This window comes from Nomascus leucogenys, chromosome 20 (genome assembly GCF_006542625.1).
Source record: "Nomascus leucogenys isolate Asia chromosome 20, Asia_NLE_v1, whole genome shotgun sequence".
Classification (NCBI taxonomy): Eukaryota; Metazoa; Chordata; class Mammalia; order Primates; family Hylobatidae; genus Nomascus; species Nomascus leucogenys.
Window position 1 is genome coordinate 33,617,802 of NC_044400.1, and position 14,208 is coordinate 33,632,009.

Sequence of the window (14,208 nt, forward strand, 5' to 3'; positions counted from 1 at the left end):
TTTGGTGAAGTTCTGTAGTGGTGATTGCTAAAATTTTAGTGCACTCATTACCCAAGCGGTGTACACTGTACCCAATATGGAGTCTATTATCCCTCACCCCACTCCCAACCTTCCCCCGGCCAAGTCCCCAAAGCCCATTATATTACTCTTGTGGGGCTGGCCTATTCTTTGGCTCATTTCTGGAAAGCATGTTGATGATACAAAATTGAAAGCCTTATAAAATTGCTTAAGGGCTCCCACTCCCCAGCTCCTGCCTCCTCACAGGCAGAAGCCACAGCCAAGGAGAAGAGAGACATGGGGAAGGCACAGATGAGGGAACAGGAAGGGAGGAGGCAATGAGGAAAGAGAAGGGGAGGGTAAGATGCGGAGGGCGCAGGTGGACGGGGATGAGGGGGCCAAGCATGGACAGCGGGAGGGGAGAAGGCGGAGGGGCCAAGAGGTGGCTGCGCAAGAGGGCCTTCAGGCAGAGTTGAGGTCCGCGGCCTTGGGCTGGGCCTTGCGGGAGGTCAGCTCCGACAGCTTCTTCAGGCGCTTCTTCAGCTCCAGCGGGAACTTCTCGTAGCACCTCTTACACACGGGCTTCATGTCGAACTCCACAAACTTGTTCCTGGGGAGGAAGCTGGGCTGTCAGCAGAGCCCCACGCCCACCCCTTTAGCCCCGGACAGGTGACCGTGGAGTGGGCTTCCCTCAGCCCCCAGCCTCCCCACACCAGCCTCTCCTAGCCAGCAGGCCAGGCCCTAGGGTGAGCTGGCCAGAGAGCATAGGGATGAGAAGGGCCTTGAGGCTTCCCTTCTCTCCCAGAGGCTTCTCTCAGGTTCTGACACCCCAGAACCCTCTGTGCCTCCCCACAGCCCTTGGAAACCTGGACGACATCTCTCCTCTCCCAGCTCCAGCCATCCCATGCCCCTCGAGGCTTCCTGGATGAGCAGCTGACACTGCTGCTTTTGCATATGCTGTTCCCTGGGATGGAATGCCCTTCCCTCCCCAGAGCCCAGGCTTCTGGCAGGTGTGTTGGAGGCACGAGTGTTCCTCCTCCTCTCACTGTGCCCTGGGGTCCCTGGACCCCCTAGACCCCCTGGACCTGCCCCCATCTCCCTGGGTGGCATGAGGCTGGGCTGCCCCTTGTCCCCACCATATCCCCAGGACAGAACCAGCTGGTGTGCAGGAGGGCTGCTGAGAGGAAGGACCTGCAGCAGCCCCCTCCACCCTGAGCCCCATCCCACGATCACAGGGACTCACTTCAGGGTGAGCTTGCTGTTGCAGGTGGAGCAGGAGAAGCAGCTCACACACCAGGCCTTGTTGAGGGCCGACACCACTGTGAGGGAAGCGTGGGTCTCAGCAGGCCTGGCTTGGCTGCCGCAGGCCCAGCTGGGCTCACAGCTGCAGCACCCAGGCCCCAGGAGAGCAGGTGGGGTGGGGGAGGGAACACAGGGCCTCACCATCGCCTTCAATCACATGGCTGCAGTTGTAGCAGACGTCCCCGAAGAGCTGTGGGCCGAGCAGGCTGTCAGAGCGGCTGCAGGCAGTCACACCCCAGCCCAGGGCCATCATGCAGCCAGCCTGGCCCTCCAACGTGGCCCCTCTCAGGCATCTCCCAGGCCCTGCCTCCCAGGGCCCAGCTCCAAGGCTGGGTTGAGGGCACTGCAACCCATTAGAACCACTCCCTCAGGAAAGACAACAGGCTGGGGCATTGCTCCCCAGAAGGCCCCTTTGCTCTGGCTGCTGCTGTCCTGCGAGGAGGTGGGCCCAGGTGGTGACCACATCCCATCATCGCCCCCTGCCTTCTGTACCAGAGCACGGGAGGGAAGGGGTTGCTGGCACTGTCAGCCCCATGTGCCCAGGACCTCACACCAGCCCCAGAACATTCTTCAAAGGAAGACACTGAGGCTGAGAGAGCTGCCCGGGTCTTGAGACCCCAGGCCAAGAGCCAGGGCTGAGGATGCAGGCCTGGGCTCAGCACCTGGCAGAGCTCCTGAGGGGGTGCCCACAGCCTCCCTTGCTCACGGCAGCTCTCCTGGCCACCCCTCCAGACCCACATCCCTGAAGGCTCTGCACTGGGCTCACCTGGTTGTAGTGAGTCTCACAGTAGGCCAGGCCCTTCTTCTCATAGTGCCGGTGCCCCAGGAATGGCTTCTCACACTTGGCGCAGACAAAGTGCTGCGAGGACAGAGGGCAGGCCAGGCGGCATCAGGGCTAGAGCAGTGACCCCGAGGGACAGTGGTGACCCACGGACAACAGTGACCCCAGGAGCCAGTGGTGACTCCAGGGGACTGCAGTGGCCCCAGGAGGCAGCGGTGACAGAAGAGGACAGGAAGCAGAGTCTGGGCAGGTGGAGGCCTTTCAGGATTCACCCTGGGCAGAGGGGGCTGACACCTCTCTGAATACCCTGGGGTCAGCAGACCCTACCCCTCCTCTAAGGCACTGATGGTCACTTTTCGAGTCACCATCCCCTCCCAGTCTGGCCTCCCCCTCGGCAGCCTTAGCCCCAGGAGTCAGGTGCCGGCCCAGTGCTGCGGCATGGTGGGCCCTCACAGGCAGAGGCAGCCCTGCCTGTCCACGTGGGGCCTCCTGCAGGCATCCCCTGCAAGCCTGGGTTCACTGAGCAGCACCTTGCATTCCCCCAGGGATCTGCATGTGAGGATGAGGGCTGGGTGCTGGGGGCTGGGGCCTGCATCAGGGCAGGATGGCATGGCCTCCCACCCAAGCTGCCACCCAAGGCACAGCTTCTGGACACAGCGCTGGCCAAGTCATCAGGGAAGGTGGTGGGCTCACTGTTTCCAGTGTACCCATGAGAACATGAGAGCCTACTACCCAGCAGGGGCACTCCAGGTGACCCAGTGCTCACACCTGAGGAACTCTTCAACTCCGTGTTTGCACAGGGCTGTCCATGCAGTGGGTTCTGTCAACCACAACCCCCAGGCACCCTGGGCAGACTGCCCCCAAGGTTTTCTCCTGACCTTGGAGTCTCTTAAAATGCCAGCAGGGGGAAGAGGAGAGGTGAGCACAGCTGCCCAACCATGTGTGTGTACTCGGGTCTCCTGGCTCCAGTGGGCAGGCTGGGGTCCCTGGCTGAGCACAGGGAGGGGCAGTACCCCAGAGGAAGAGCCTCATTGGGAGCCAGCCACCCGCCCTGGGCTGGGAGTGTGGAGGGGCTTCAGGGCTCTGACCGTGACCCTGAGCTGGGGCACCCCCCAACCTGAGGCCACGTGTCCACCAGCCTGGCTCACCTCCACGTGCCACTGCTTGCCCAGCGCGTTGACCACTCGGCCCTCAATGGGCCGGCGGCAGGCCCCGCAGATAGGGACGCCCATCTTGTCATGGCAGGGCAGGCAGTAGAGCTCACCCTTCAGCTCGCGGGCCTCGGCCGTCAGCTCCTTCCTGGAAGACAGCGTGCAGCCCCCAGGTGCCGTCCCTGCCCTTCTGCAGAGTCATGCCAGCAGCGCCTCCACCCCGGGGCACAGCTCCCCGAGGGGCCCATTCTGTCCCCGCAGAGCCGAGGCGGCAGCGCCTTCTGATCTCTGGGCCCTTTGAAGACTTCCTGTGCCACAGACAGGCCCTGGAGCACAGACTTCCCGCACAGCCCAGAAGAGTGGCCTGTGTTCTGCAACCAGGCCTCTGAGAAGCAGGTCTGTTCTCGGGCCCCCCTCCTCCTCCAAACCAGACTGGGTGTCTCGATAGGCACGGAGAGGACTGGAGGGGACAGTGAGGGTGGGTGAGGACGGGGGCTGAGGGGCTGCCTGTGCAACTCCTCTCTCCAACACCAACACCAAGCCCACTTCCGGTCTCTTGCCCTGCCCCTCTACCCCTCAGGTCCCTTCTGCTGCTCCATCTCAACTCTCGTCTGCAGTCTAGGGGCCCAGCCCACCCGCCTCCTGAGTCTCAAGTGCCCCCTGAACAGAACCCTGGAGAGAGAAGCTTCCTGCCATGGCTGCTTCCCGGCCCCCGGCCCACCTCTGCCCTGCAGCCTTGCTCTCGGGACCCCTCTCTCTGCCCACCCTGCTCACCTCTCCCTCCTCAACACTTCCCCAGGTGGAGGCCCCACCGCCCTACCCTGGGCCAGCCCTGGCTCCCCGCCCCCCCCATTGCAGGGCTGGGCCGCGCACCTACCCACAGTGGGTGCAGTTGAAGTGGTCAGGGTGGTAGGCGTCGCTCCTGAACATGAGGGGCTGCTCGTCGATGACCAAGTGGCACCGCTGGCAGATGTACTTGCCCAGGCCCTTGGCCTTCTCACGGTTGTGGCAAGGCCGGCAGAGATGCCTGCGGGGCGGGGGGGCGGTTAGGGGCAGACCCCCCACTCCCACAGCCCGACCACCTCCAGGAGAAGAGAGCCCGGACCCCTGCAACTTCGCTGAGCAGCTGGGGGCTTCAAAGGGGCTCAGCCCAGGGTACGGAAAAGCAGGCTGCCCTGTCACAAGGCCCAGAAGGCCACAAGTGTGTCCTGGAAATGGGAGTCATGCTCAGCAGGAAAGACGCCAGAATGCTCGAGGTTACTGTCTCTGGATGGTATTTTTCCTCTTTCTAACTTTCTCTAAGCCTGCGACATGCTGCGGAATACAGTAGACATTTAATTGATATCTGCTGAAAGCATTATTTTCCCAATGTATTTAACACACACGAGTTATAGTGAGTGTCACTGTGCCCAGCAGAATGGCCCGTGAGTGTCCCGGGAGGCCCACTCACCCCCTTCCTTCGGGGTTTGCCGGATGAAGAAGGGCCCAAACACGTACAGGCGATTTCTGTCCCCAAAGACAAGCACAGCTATGTCAGATGGAGGCCCCCAAACCCAGGAACTGTCGCTACAGAGTCTTTTTGTGAAGACCTCAGAATAATTTCTGATGCTACTCGCTGTGTTGGATGACAGCTGTGTTCTCAACGGAGAGACAAATCAACATGGTTTCTGTTTCCCTGGACCTCAAAGGTGGCAGGAATCTAGATTCAGAGTCCCCAGGCAAAGATACACAAAGGCCCCAATCCAACACCCCTGGTCCCTGTCTCCACCTGCCACCCAAATCTCTCTCTGGTGCTCCTGCTGCACCCAGGCCTCCCTTCCCAGGCCCCCCAGCCCCAGGGGCCCTCTCCACCCCTCACCAGCCTCCACAGCTGCCCGACGCCCATTGTTGGCCCCTCTGACAGGCTGGTCAGGGAGGATATTGAAGAGATCCAATCTCAGACCCAAGATCCCCACCCAGGTTATGGTGGGCAGACCCCAGATGCCAGGGCCACCCGTTCAGCATCCCTCCCTGGACCCCAGGACCTGCTACTGCTGGGTCTAGACTCCATCCTGCACAGCACTGTGCTCCATCTGCCCTGGGGTGCCTCAGCTGTGTGCAGGGCAAAGGGCCCAAGCAAAGGCCCAGCCGCCACTTGCTAAGCTGCCGACTGGCTCTCTGTGCCTCCTCAAGACCCTATGTGCCCAGCAGGGGGCAGCAGCTCAGGGGCAGTTGATTGAATGCCTGGGTGAATGAATGATTGTGCAAGAGAGGAAGGGAGCCACGATGGGCATCATCTCCCCTCGACAACTGGCCAGGGCCCTGGCTCTTACGCCCCAGCGATGGGAAGCAATTGTGGCCTGTAACTTCAGTCTTCATCACCACAATCCCTGAAGCCCACCCTTGCCCAGACACCTATGCCCCAGGCCCAACCCCAGGCCACCTCCTCAGCAGGTCTGGGGCTGAGCTGCCCTAGCTGGCGCCTATGGCGGACAGCCCATGCCCCCTGCGGTGCCTCTGTCCCAGACTCGGCATTTAGGCCTCATGATCCCACTCCACATTCTGGTGACTCCTCCTGAGAGTCAGGACAACACTCAACCCACGAGGAATTACTTCTGTTTCAAAGATACAGGAATCAGCTCAATGCCTCAAAACTCCATCACCACGGTCAATGCCCTTGAAGCCATCGACAGTGATCACCCCAATAACAGAAGGTCTGTGAGCCCAGAAATGCCCTGCTCAGGGTGGTTAGCTTCAAGCCGCCACCTTTTCAACCAGCCTGGGCCAATTCTTCCAGATAGCCGCCTGCGGGCACAACAAGAAAGAGACCTGTGCCCCAGCTCAGACACCTCACACCCGGCTGGCTCTCAGGCCAGACAAACTGGGAAGCCCATCTCTCTTGAAGGAAGTCCAAATGGGAAACAGCTTCTCAACAGACCAGATCACAGCTCCAGATCTAAAGGTGACCTTCAGAATTCTTTTTCAGGTTGAATTAGGATCAAATCTAAGAATTCTAAATTCAAAATGCAGCACAAAAACAAAACAAACACACACGAAGCCTAAGTTCTGGAGTGACGCGTGCTTGGGTTCAAATCCTGGCTCTGTTGCTTCCTACTGTTTGCTGATGGGTGCGTTTCTTCATTTGCCTGAGCCTCAGTTTCCTTGTCTGTAAAATGGGGCAATAATCCCAGCTGCACAGGGTGACGTGAACAAATTTAAGATACTGCCCCTTAAATGCTAGCCACATACATACAGTTTTCAATGTTTAAACAACAAAATTTAAAGTCTTTCGAAACCAGGAAGGGTGATCTGGTTTCCCATGTTGCTGGATGTATCATTTTTAGAAAGAGAGAAATGAACTTTGTTCACTCAGTCTCAGAGGCGGCCGCCAGCAGCATTCAAAGGCACCCCAGCCCGGGGCCACCCCAGGGAGGAGCCCCAGGGCCAGCGGTCGGATTCATGGGCTCCCGTGCAGAAGGGGAGCTGCACCGGCGGGCACCCGGCCCCTGAGCTGAACCGCATCCCCACGGACAGGACAGCGCCCCATTATGAGGCTCCTGCAGCTGTGCCTTGCTCTAGATAAAGGCCATGATTTATTCTGTGTGCCCAAATGGGGCCTCATTATACAGGGCAGGACACAAGGACCCTACAGCAAGTGTCCTCAAAGAGTTGCCTCTCACTTGGTGAGCAAGACTCCTCAGCCTCCCACCCTCCGTTCACAGGCCCCCTCCACTGTCTGCGGGCACAGGCCTGGGAGCGCTGCCTGTTGCCATGGCAGCCGGCCCCTCCCTGCCCCCCATCAGTAGGAAATCATCCCCTTCTGAAACGTCCTGTTGTGTCCCTCAGCTCCAGCCCAAGCCCCCCACCCAGCCCCCGCCTGCTCTGAGTCTCTGAGACAGTCACACACTCAGCCTCTGTGGCCAAGCTGGGGGCAGGGGGCACAGGCTAGGGACACACTAGAATATTCACGCTCCGGTGGCAGCAGCAGCAGCCAGAGGAGAGGCTCGACACACAAGGGACCCCTCAGGAATGAAGCAGCCTTTCAGGGCCAGAGGGGCTGTGGTCTCCCTTCCTCTCCTTAAATAGCCAGCGTTCCACCCACAGCGGCACGGAGCCCCCTGCCACCACTGACACCCACGGGCGGAGATCACCTGCTGCCCCACAGACCCCTGTCCCTTCCTCCCGGACCAGCAGCTAGAGGTAAGGGGCAGGCTGGGTGGGGTGGACTGGGAGCCCGGGGCTAAGCAGAGTAAACACTCAGCGGGGAACCCTGCTCAGGGAGACAGGCAGCAGCCTGTCTCGTCCCATCTCTTTGGTGATGGTCTGACCTGTGCATTGAAGGCTGACCTCACAGCAGCCCACAAAGTGGTGTTTTGTCCCTCTGATGGGGGCTTGCAGAGCGGAAGTGGCTTGCCCGCAGTCCAGGCTGCAATGACAGCACCCCTGCCCCTAACCATTAGGCAGCCTTGACCCATAGAGGAGCCAGATGCCTGGGAGAGGGCTCAGGCCAGGGATGGAGTGGCGCTAATGCAAAGGAAACTGCCACCACCTGGCCATGGTGCTGCCACCACAGGCCCTCCCTGAGGCCATGCATGCCCACCTGCCACCTCTACAGAGGCCTAAGACCTGTCCTAGATGCTCAACTCACCCACAGCCACAGGACCCAACACTGCCCAGGCCCCGGCCCATTCCACACCCTTTCCTCTTAGGGACACCCGTTCGGTGGCCATCTGAGCAGTGAGCCATGAGGAACTAGCGAGTCTAGGCTGAAATTTGTTTCTAAAGGGCAATGGAGAGCGAAGCGAGGTCCATCTCAGACCAAACTGCAACAATCAGTATGAGAACTCCTCAAACGGGGGATAGAAAGGGAGGAGAAACCTCAGCAAACCTGAAACAAACCAGAAAGCGGTTTAAAATGGAGTCTCAGTCCCAGAGAGAGCGAGGGGCACGCCCTTCGGCCCGGGCAGGAAGCAGAGGGCAGTGCCCAGGCTGAGGCCCCCAGGCTGGACCCCAGGAGGCACCACAGGCCCACCTAGTGCCATGAGATATGCTACCCCTGCTGTCACTCAGGACCCTGAGCCCAGTAACGCTCTGCTGTCACTGTCCTGAAACTCTTCCTTTTTGAGCAAGCGGCTGCACATTCTCATTTCACACATGGGCCCCTAAAATTAGGGAGGGGTCTCAGGCCAGGAGGTGCTGAGCCTGGGAGACAACTCCATGGCAAGCTCTGAGACTCACACTCCCTGCCCTGGCCGAGGCGCCCTGGCGGTCTTCCAGGAAGTGAGACGGTTTCCCTGGTCTCACTTCCAGGTCCAGGGCCAATGTCCTCTGGTCAAGTGACCTAGAGCAAGTTAGCAGACACTCAGCCTTGATTCCCTAACCTGTAACATGGGGCTAAAACTGGTTTGAGCCAGCACAGGCAGGCCCCCACCATGCCAGGCAGAGTGGTCAGTCGTACCTATGAGCTGCTCTCTCATGGGGCCAGGTGATGCCTGTGCTGTGGGGCACAGTACAGGCCCGATAGACAGCCTGGGGTGGAGGGCACCCACCTTGGCCCCTTCCCATCCCCAGGTTCTAACAAGGGCCCCTCACTCACTGGGCCCCCTCTCCTCTTCCAGTCTCCAGGGCCTCCCCGCACACACCTTCCTCCTCTCCTGCCAACCTGAAAATAGCACACTTGTGTGCCCCTCCCGTCTACCATGGGCTGTCCTCTCTGCTTGCCCATGCGCCTGCCCTGGAGCCCTGTTCCTCCAGTCTCCGGGTCCTCACCCCCAGCACACGCAACATGACACCCTCAAAGTCATGGGCCCCCCTCCCCCCCACCGTCCCACTGACACCTGCTCCCTGTCCTCCCCTGCCTCACAGGCCCTGTCAAGGGCTGTGTCCCTCCCTCCTTTTACCTCTCCTCCACAGCCCCCTTCAGAGCCCTCAGCCCTTCCCCAGGGCTCCAGCCAAGCCTGTCTCCCTCTCCCAAGGATCACTCACCCCGCCTTCTTTGGCCCTTAGTTCTCCGCCCTCACCGTGGTTTTAGCAGTCCTAGGGAAAGCACCAGCCGAGACCATCCAGCCCAAGTCAGAGGGCTGTGGAACCTGGATTCCTGGGGAATGGGGTCTCCATGAGGAAGTCCACATTGGACTAAGAACAGACCCTGTTCCTGGAAGCAGCAGGAAGCCATCTCTGGTGTTAGAACTTCAGGCATCTTGAAACACTCTGAAGCCAGGGGCAATCTTTTCAGGTAGGGGAACCCGCCTAGAGAAATAGCTAGAGTTGCCCTCCCCTTTGCTTGAGGACACTGATGGCCAGGTGCTCGGGCCAGCTCTCACCCTCCGTGTGAGGGCCACAGCAGCTGGCCACTCGCTCTCCTGAAGGAAGGGTGCAGCCCACCCTTCCCTAGGGCTAGGGCCACCACCATGCCTGCTTTTCCTCCATGTGAGGATGGTTCTAACCTCCTCCTCGAGGGGCTGCTGTGCCCATGAACAGTCACCATGCCCTCTCTGCCTGTGCCACCAGCATCCTGACACAGCCCTGTGGAGTAAGAGGAGAGGAGCTGGGCATAGTGACTCATGCCTATAATCCCAGCACTTTGGGAGGCCAAGGAGCGAGGATCACTTGAGCCCAGGAGTTTGAGACCAGCCTGGGCAACATGGCAAAACCCCGTCTCTACCAAAAAATACAAAAATTAGCCGGGTGTGGTGGTGTGCGCCTGTAGTCCCAGCTACTCAGGAGGCTGAGGTGGGAGGATTACTTGAGCCCTGGAGGTTGAAGCTGCAGTGAGATAATTGCACCACTGCACTCCAGCCTGGGTGACAGAGCGAGACCCTGAAAAAAAGAAAGAAAAAGAGAGGTGGGGAGGGGTGGGGAGGAGGGAGGGGAGGGGAGGGGAGGGAAGGGGAAGAAATTAGGAAGAAAGAAAGAAAGAAAGAAAGAAAGAAAGTGAAAGCGAGAGAAAGAGAGAAGAAAGGAAGGAAGGAGAGGAAGGAAGGAAGGAAGGAAGGAAGGAAGGAAGGAAGGAAGGAAGGAAGGAAGGAAGGAAGGAAGGGAGAAACAGGCGGGAAGAAGTGTGCAGAGTGAACTTGCTGCAGGCAGGACCCCAGCTGCTCAGTGCAGAGCGAGGCTCGCCCAGGATGAAGACCCTGCCAGGGCTGTGTCCCGTGCCTCATCCCCTCCTGCTGCCATCCTGCAATGGGCACAGGCGGGATGCCAGCTTCTCTTCTGCAAACCCCTCTCCAGCCTCTGCTTCAGCCTGGCTGTGCAGGGTGGGGATTGTGGATACTGGGAAGCCGGGTAACCAAAGGAGCCCCAGAAGCTGTGCCATCATCAGCACCCACCTGGCCAAAGCCCACTGGTGACCCCAATTCAAAGGCAGGCCAGGCCCGCTGTCCTGCCCTGGTTCCAGGCTGTGGGCTGCTCTGGCCCCACCTCCTGCCCACACCCCCACTCGCAGGCCTGGGTTGGGAAAAAGGGGTGTTTGGGCCCCTCACTCTCCTTCTTGAATCTTCTGAGTTGACTAAAATCAAAACAGGTGTGATTTTGTGTCTGCTGAGGGTGGGGAGAACCCTATCCAGACCTAGGGTTCACCAGATGGACATGACTTCTTACCCAGGACTGTCACAGGGCTCTGTACTTGGCCTTCAAACGTGGGCAAGCCACGGGGCCTCCAGGCCTCTCTGGGGCTGCAGATCTGACCTGAACAGCGCTGGTCAGTGTCTCTGACTCTGGGTAAAAGGGGTCTTCCCCTCCTGGAAGAGATGCTGCCCCCTGGTGGTGGATCTACTCTGGGAGAGAAAATACTCCCAGCTGGCCTGATACCCAGACACAGGCTTCTCCTAAACACAGGTCTCCCCACCTGTCAGGATGTCCAAACGGAGTTGATGGGCTGGGTCCAGAAAGCCCCCAAGAGAGATGCTGAGACTCTCAGGTGGGTAAAAAGAGCAGACCTCTGACGTCCCAGGGCACAGCCCTTGCTGCCATCCTGGGGACACCCTCCTAAGTGCCGGGGAAGCCATGGTCAGGGGAAGCAGAAAGTGGTGACACCCCGGCCACTGCACCTGTGGGCAGGTGGCTCAGGGAGGGTCCAGGCACTCAGGATGAGCAGAACTCACCTGCCAAGGCTTGGGCTGAGGAGGAGCTGGAATCCCGGAGACACACTGCCCCCGCCCCTCACCACCCGTCACTCAGACAACACACCTCAGGGACAGAACAGAAAACCCAGAGCCTCACCCAGGCAAGGCTCACGTCCCATTCCCCGCCATGGCACTGACCCCATCCTCTCAGCTCAGAGAAGCCGCGGATCTCCCGGGTGGCAGAGGTGCAGCTGCGTAGTGGCGAAATTCCAAGCCCTGGTTCTGCGTTTGCCTTGTGCTGAAGTTCAGAATGCCTCTGACGCTCACGCACCCCAAATGGACAAGGAGGTCCCCTCAGCAGCCCCGTGGGCAGTGCTGAGCTTGGAAGTGGGAGGTTCTGAAGGCATCAGAGGCCTGACTTCTGGACTTCGGAGAGCGTGAAGCTGCCCAGGTCACAAGCTCATTGTGAACTGTTTGCTTGTTCCCTCCAGGCTCTGACTCCAGCCAAAGCATGAATGGCCTTGAAGTGGCCCCCCCAGGTCTGATCACCAACTTCTCCCTGGCCACGGCAGAGCAATGTGGCCAGGAGACGCCACTGGAGAACATGCTGTTTGCCTCCTTCTACCTTCTGGATTTTATCCTGGCTTTCGTTGGCAATACCCTGGCCCTGTGGCTTTTCATCCGAGACCACAAGTCCGGGACCCCGGCCAACGTGTTCCTGATGCATCTGGCCGTGGCCGACTTGTCGTGCGTGCTGGTCCTGCCCACCCGCCTGGTCTACCACTTCTCTGGGAACCACTGGCCGTTTGGGGAAATCGCATGCCGTCTCACCGGCTTCCTCTTCTACCTCAACATGTACGCCAGCATCTACTTCCTCACCTGCATCAGCGCCGACCGCTTCCTGGCCATCGTGCACCCGGTCAAGTCCCTCAAGCTCCGCAGGCCCCTCTACGCACACCTGGCCTGTGCCTTCCTGTGGGTGGTGGTGGCCGTGGCCATGGCCCCGCTGCTGGCGAGTCCGCAGACCGTGCAGACCAACCACACGGTGGTCTGCCTGCAGCTGTACCGGGAGAAGGCCTCCCACCATGCCCTGGTGTCCCTGGCCGTGGCCTTCACCTTCCCATTCGTCACCACAGTCACCTGCTACCTGCTGATCATCCGCAGCCTGAGGCAGGGCCTGCGTGTGGAGAAGCGCCTCAAGACCAAGGCAGTGCGCACGATCGCCATAGTGCTGGCCATCTTCCTGGTCTGCTTCGTGCCCTACCACGTCAACCGCTCCGTCTACGTGCTGCACTACCGCAGCCGTGGGGCCTCCTGCGCCACCCAGCGCATCCTGGCCCTGGGAAACCGCATCACCTCCTGCCTCACCAGCCTCAACGGGGCGCTCGACCCCATCATTTATTTCTTCGTGGCTGAGAAGTTCCGCCACGCCCTGTGCAACTTGCTCTGTGGCAAAAGGCTCAAGGGCCCGCCCCCCAGCTTCGAAGGGAAAACCAACGAGAGCTCGCTGAGTGCCAAGTCAGAGCTGTGAGCAGGGGGCACCATCCAGGCCGAGCGCAGACTGTCTAGGACTCAGCAGATTCAGCAAGAGGCATCTGCCCTTTCCCCAGCCACCTCCCCAGAAGGCAACCTGAAATCTCAGCAGATGCCCACCATTTCTCTAGATCGCCTAGTCTCAACCCCTAAAAAGGGAGGACTGACAAAGGGGATCCATCGGCCACCCTTCTGCAGGGGCTTGTGATGCTTACAACGGCTCCTAGACACTCAACGACTTCATCTGTGGCAGGGAGAGAGGAGGCCGGAAGAACGTCCCCTCAACAATGGAGGCCTTTCTTTCCTGCTAGGCTCCCCGCCTCCTTCCCACTACAGAATCGGTCAGCAGGGAGGCTCAGCAGAAAGACCCGGAAGGCAGGCTGCAAATGACCCAGAAGAGGGACCTGGGAGTCCTGGTGGGGGCAGAGAGGGAGTCTCAATATTCCTTTGCAGTGCAAGGTACTCTGAGTCCCCTCTGTAGTGCCTCTGCCAGACACACACTGCCTGAGTTGAAGGGACACAGGCCACACATTTCAGGCTGGTTGCCAGCGAACGTCAGCACTCACAGCCTGCAGGGACACAGCACAGCTCTGGATTCTGGATCTCTCCTGCTGTAACCCCACGCACAAGCCTGCAACCCCCAGAGCTCTTTGACAGGCTCCTGGGCCTCCCAGTCCTGGACAAGCATGTCCTGTGCAGTCACGGGAGCTCAGCTCAGGCCAGGGCTGGGCTGTGAACCTGCCTCCCACTGACCCAGACCCACTTCCTCCAGAGAGGCCTCCCTCTGCCTGAGCTATTTCCCTTGCTAGTGTGCAGATATTTCCCTAACATGTCCTTTTTTGTATTTGTTTGTACAGACCATAAATATAACTGTAGCTTTAAGACTACACAGGTTATTGTGTTTGGTCAACATGAAGCATTTCCCAGAACTTCTCTCTCTGACCCAAGAATGGCGAAGTGGTGGTACAGTGGCAGAGGCAGCCTCGTGGGCTCTCTTGCTGGGGCTCTGGCAGCTCACAGCACATCTGCCCAGATTCTGAGGTTCTGCACCGTGGGGCTGGGAGGGCCGAGTGGGGGCCCTCATTCCTCACTCTAGCTGCCGCCCTGCACCGTCCTTACGGCAATACGCTTCGTAGCACGTCTGACTTTGCAAAACGTTTCCAGCATCTTTCGGATTTCCCCAACCAGCCCTTGGGGCAGTGGCCCTGTGCAAACCTTGGCTCAGGAAGGAGATTGGGCTCACTCCACACACCCTGTCGGTGACGTTGCTGGTCAGCACGAGCCCCTGGTGCTGTCCCTTGGCCCCTGCACTGCACCATCTGCCCCTCAGCCCTTCATTTAGACAAGTTGCTCAATGCCAGGCACCACCCGGCTCCGAGGACAGTGGGCTGGACACCAGGCA

At 59.6% G+C, this 14,208-nt stretch overlaps 2 protein-coding genes across 3 annotated transcripts in view; one reads left to right on the forward strand and one right to left on the reverse strand.

Moving 5' to 3' along the window:
* Positions 1-229: 229 nt before the first annotated feature.
* LIMS2 (LIM zinc finger domain containing 2) overlaps positions 230-14,208 on the reverse strand; it is a 35,770-nt gene continuing 21,791 nt past the window's right edge. Inside the window, exons 5-10 of the mRNA XM_030800916.1 lie at positions 4,109-4,258; positions 3,229-3,379; positions 2,066-2,158; positions 1,441-1,489; positions 1,241-1,316; positions 230-607 (exon numbers count right to left, since the gene is read on the reverse strand). Coding sequence (XP_030656776.1) covers positions 460-607; positions 1,241-1,316; positions 1,441-1,489; positions 2,066-2,158; positions 3,229-3,379; positions 4,109-4,258 — 667 coding nt within the window. The 3' untranslated portion in view covers positions 230-459. The remainder of the gene's footprint in view (positions 608-1,240; positions 1,317-1,440; positions 1,490-2,065; positions 2,159-3,228; positions 3,380-4,108; positions 4,259-14,208) is intronic.
* Positions 7,055-13,695, forward strand: GPR17 (G protein-coupled receptor 17). 2 transcript variants are annotated; one of them, XM_003278135.4, is made up of 2 exons: positions 7,055-7,410; positions 11,765-13,693. In XM_003278135.4, the coding sequence occupies exon 2, from the start codon at positions 11,785-11,787 to the stop codon at positions 12,802-12,804; it is 1,020 nt and encodes a 339-aa protein (XP_003278183.1). In that variant the 5' UTR covers positions 7,055-7,410; positions 11,765-11,784; the 3' UTR covers positions 12,805-13,693. The 2 variants fall into 2 exon arrangements, with proteins under 2 accessions (XP_003278183.1, XP_030656777.1); XM_030800917.1 differs by having other exon boundaries at positions 7,175-7,410; positions 11,778-13,695.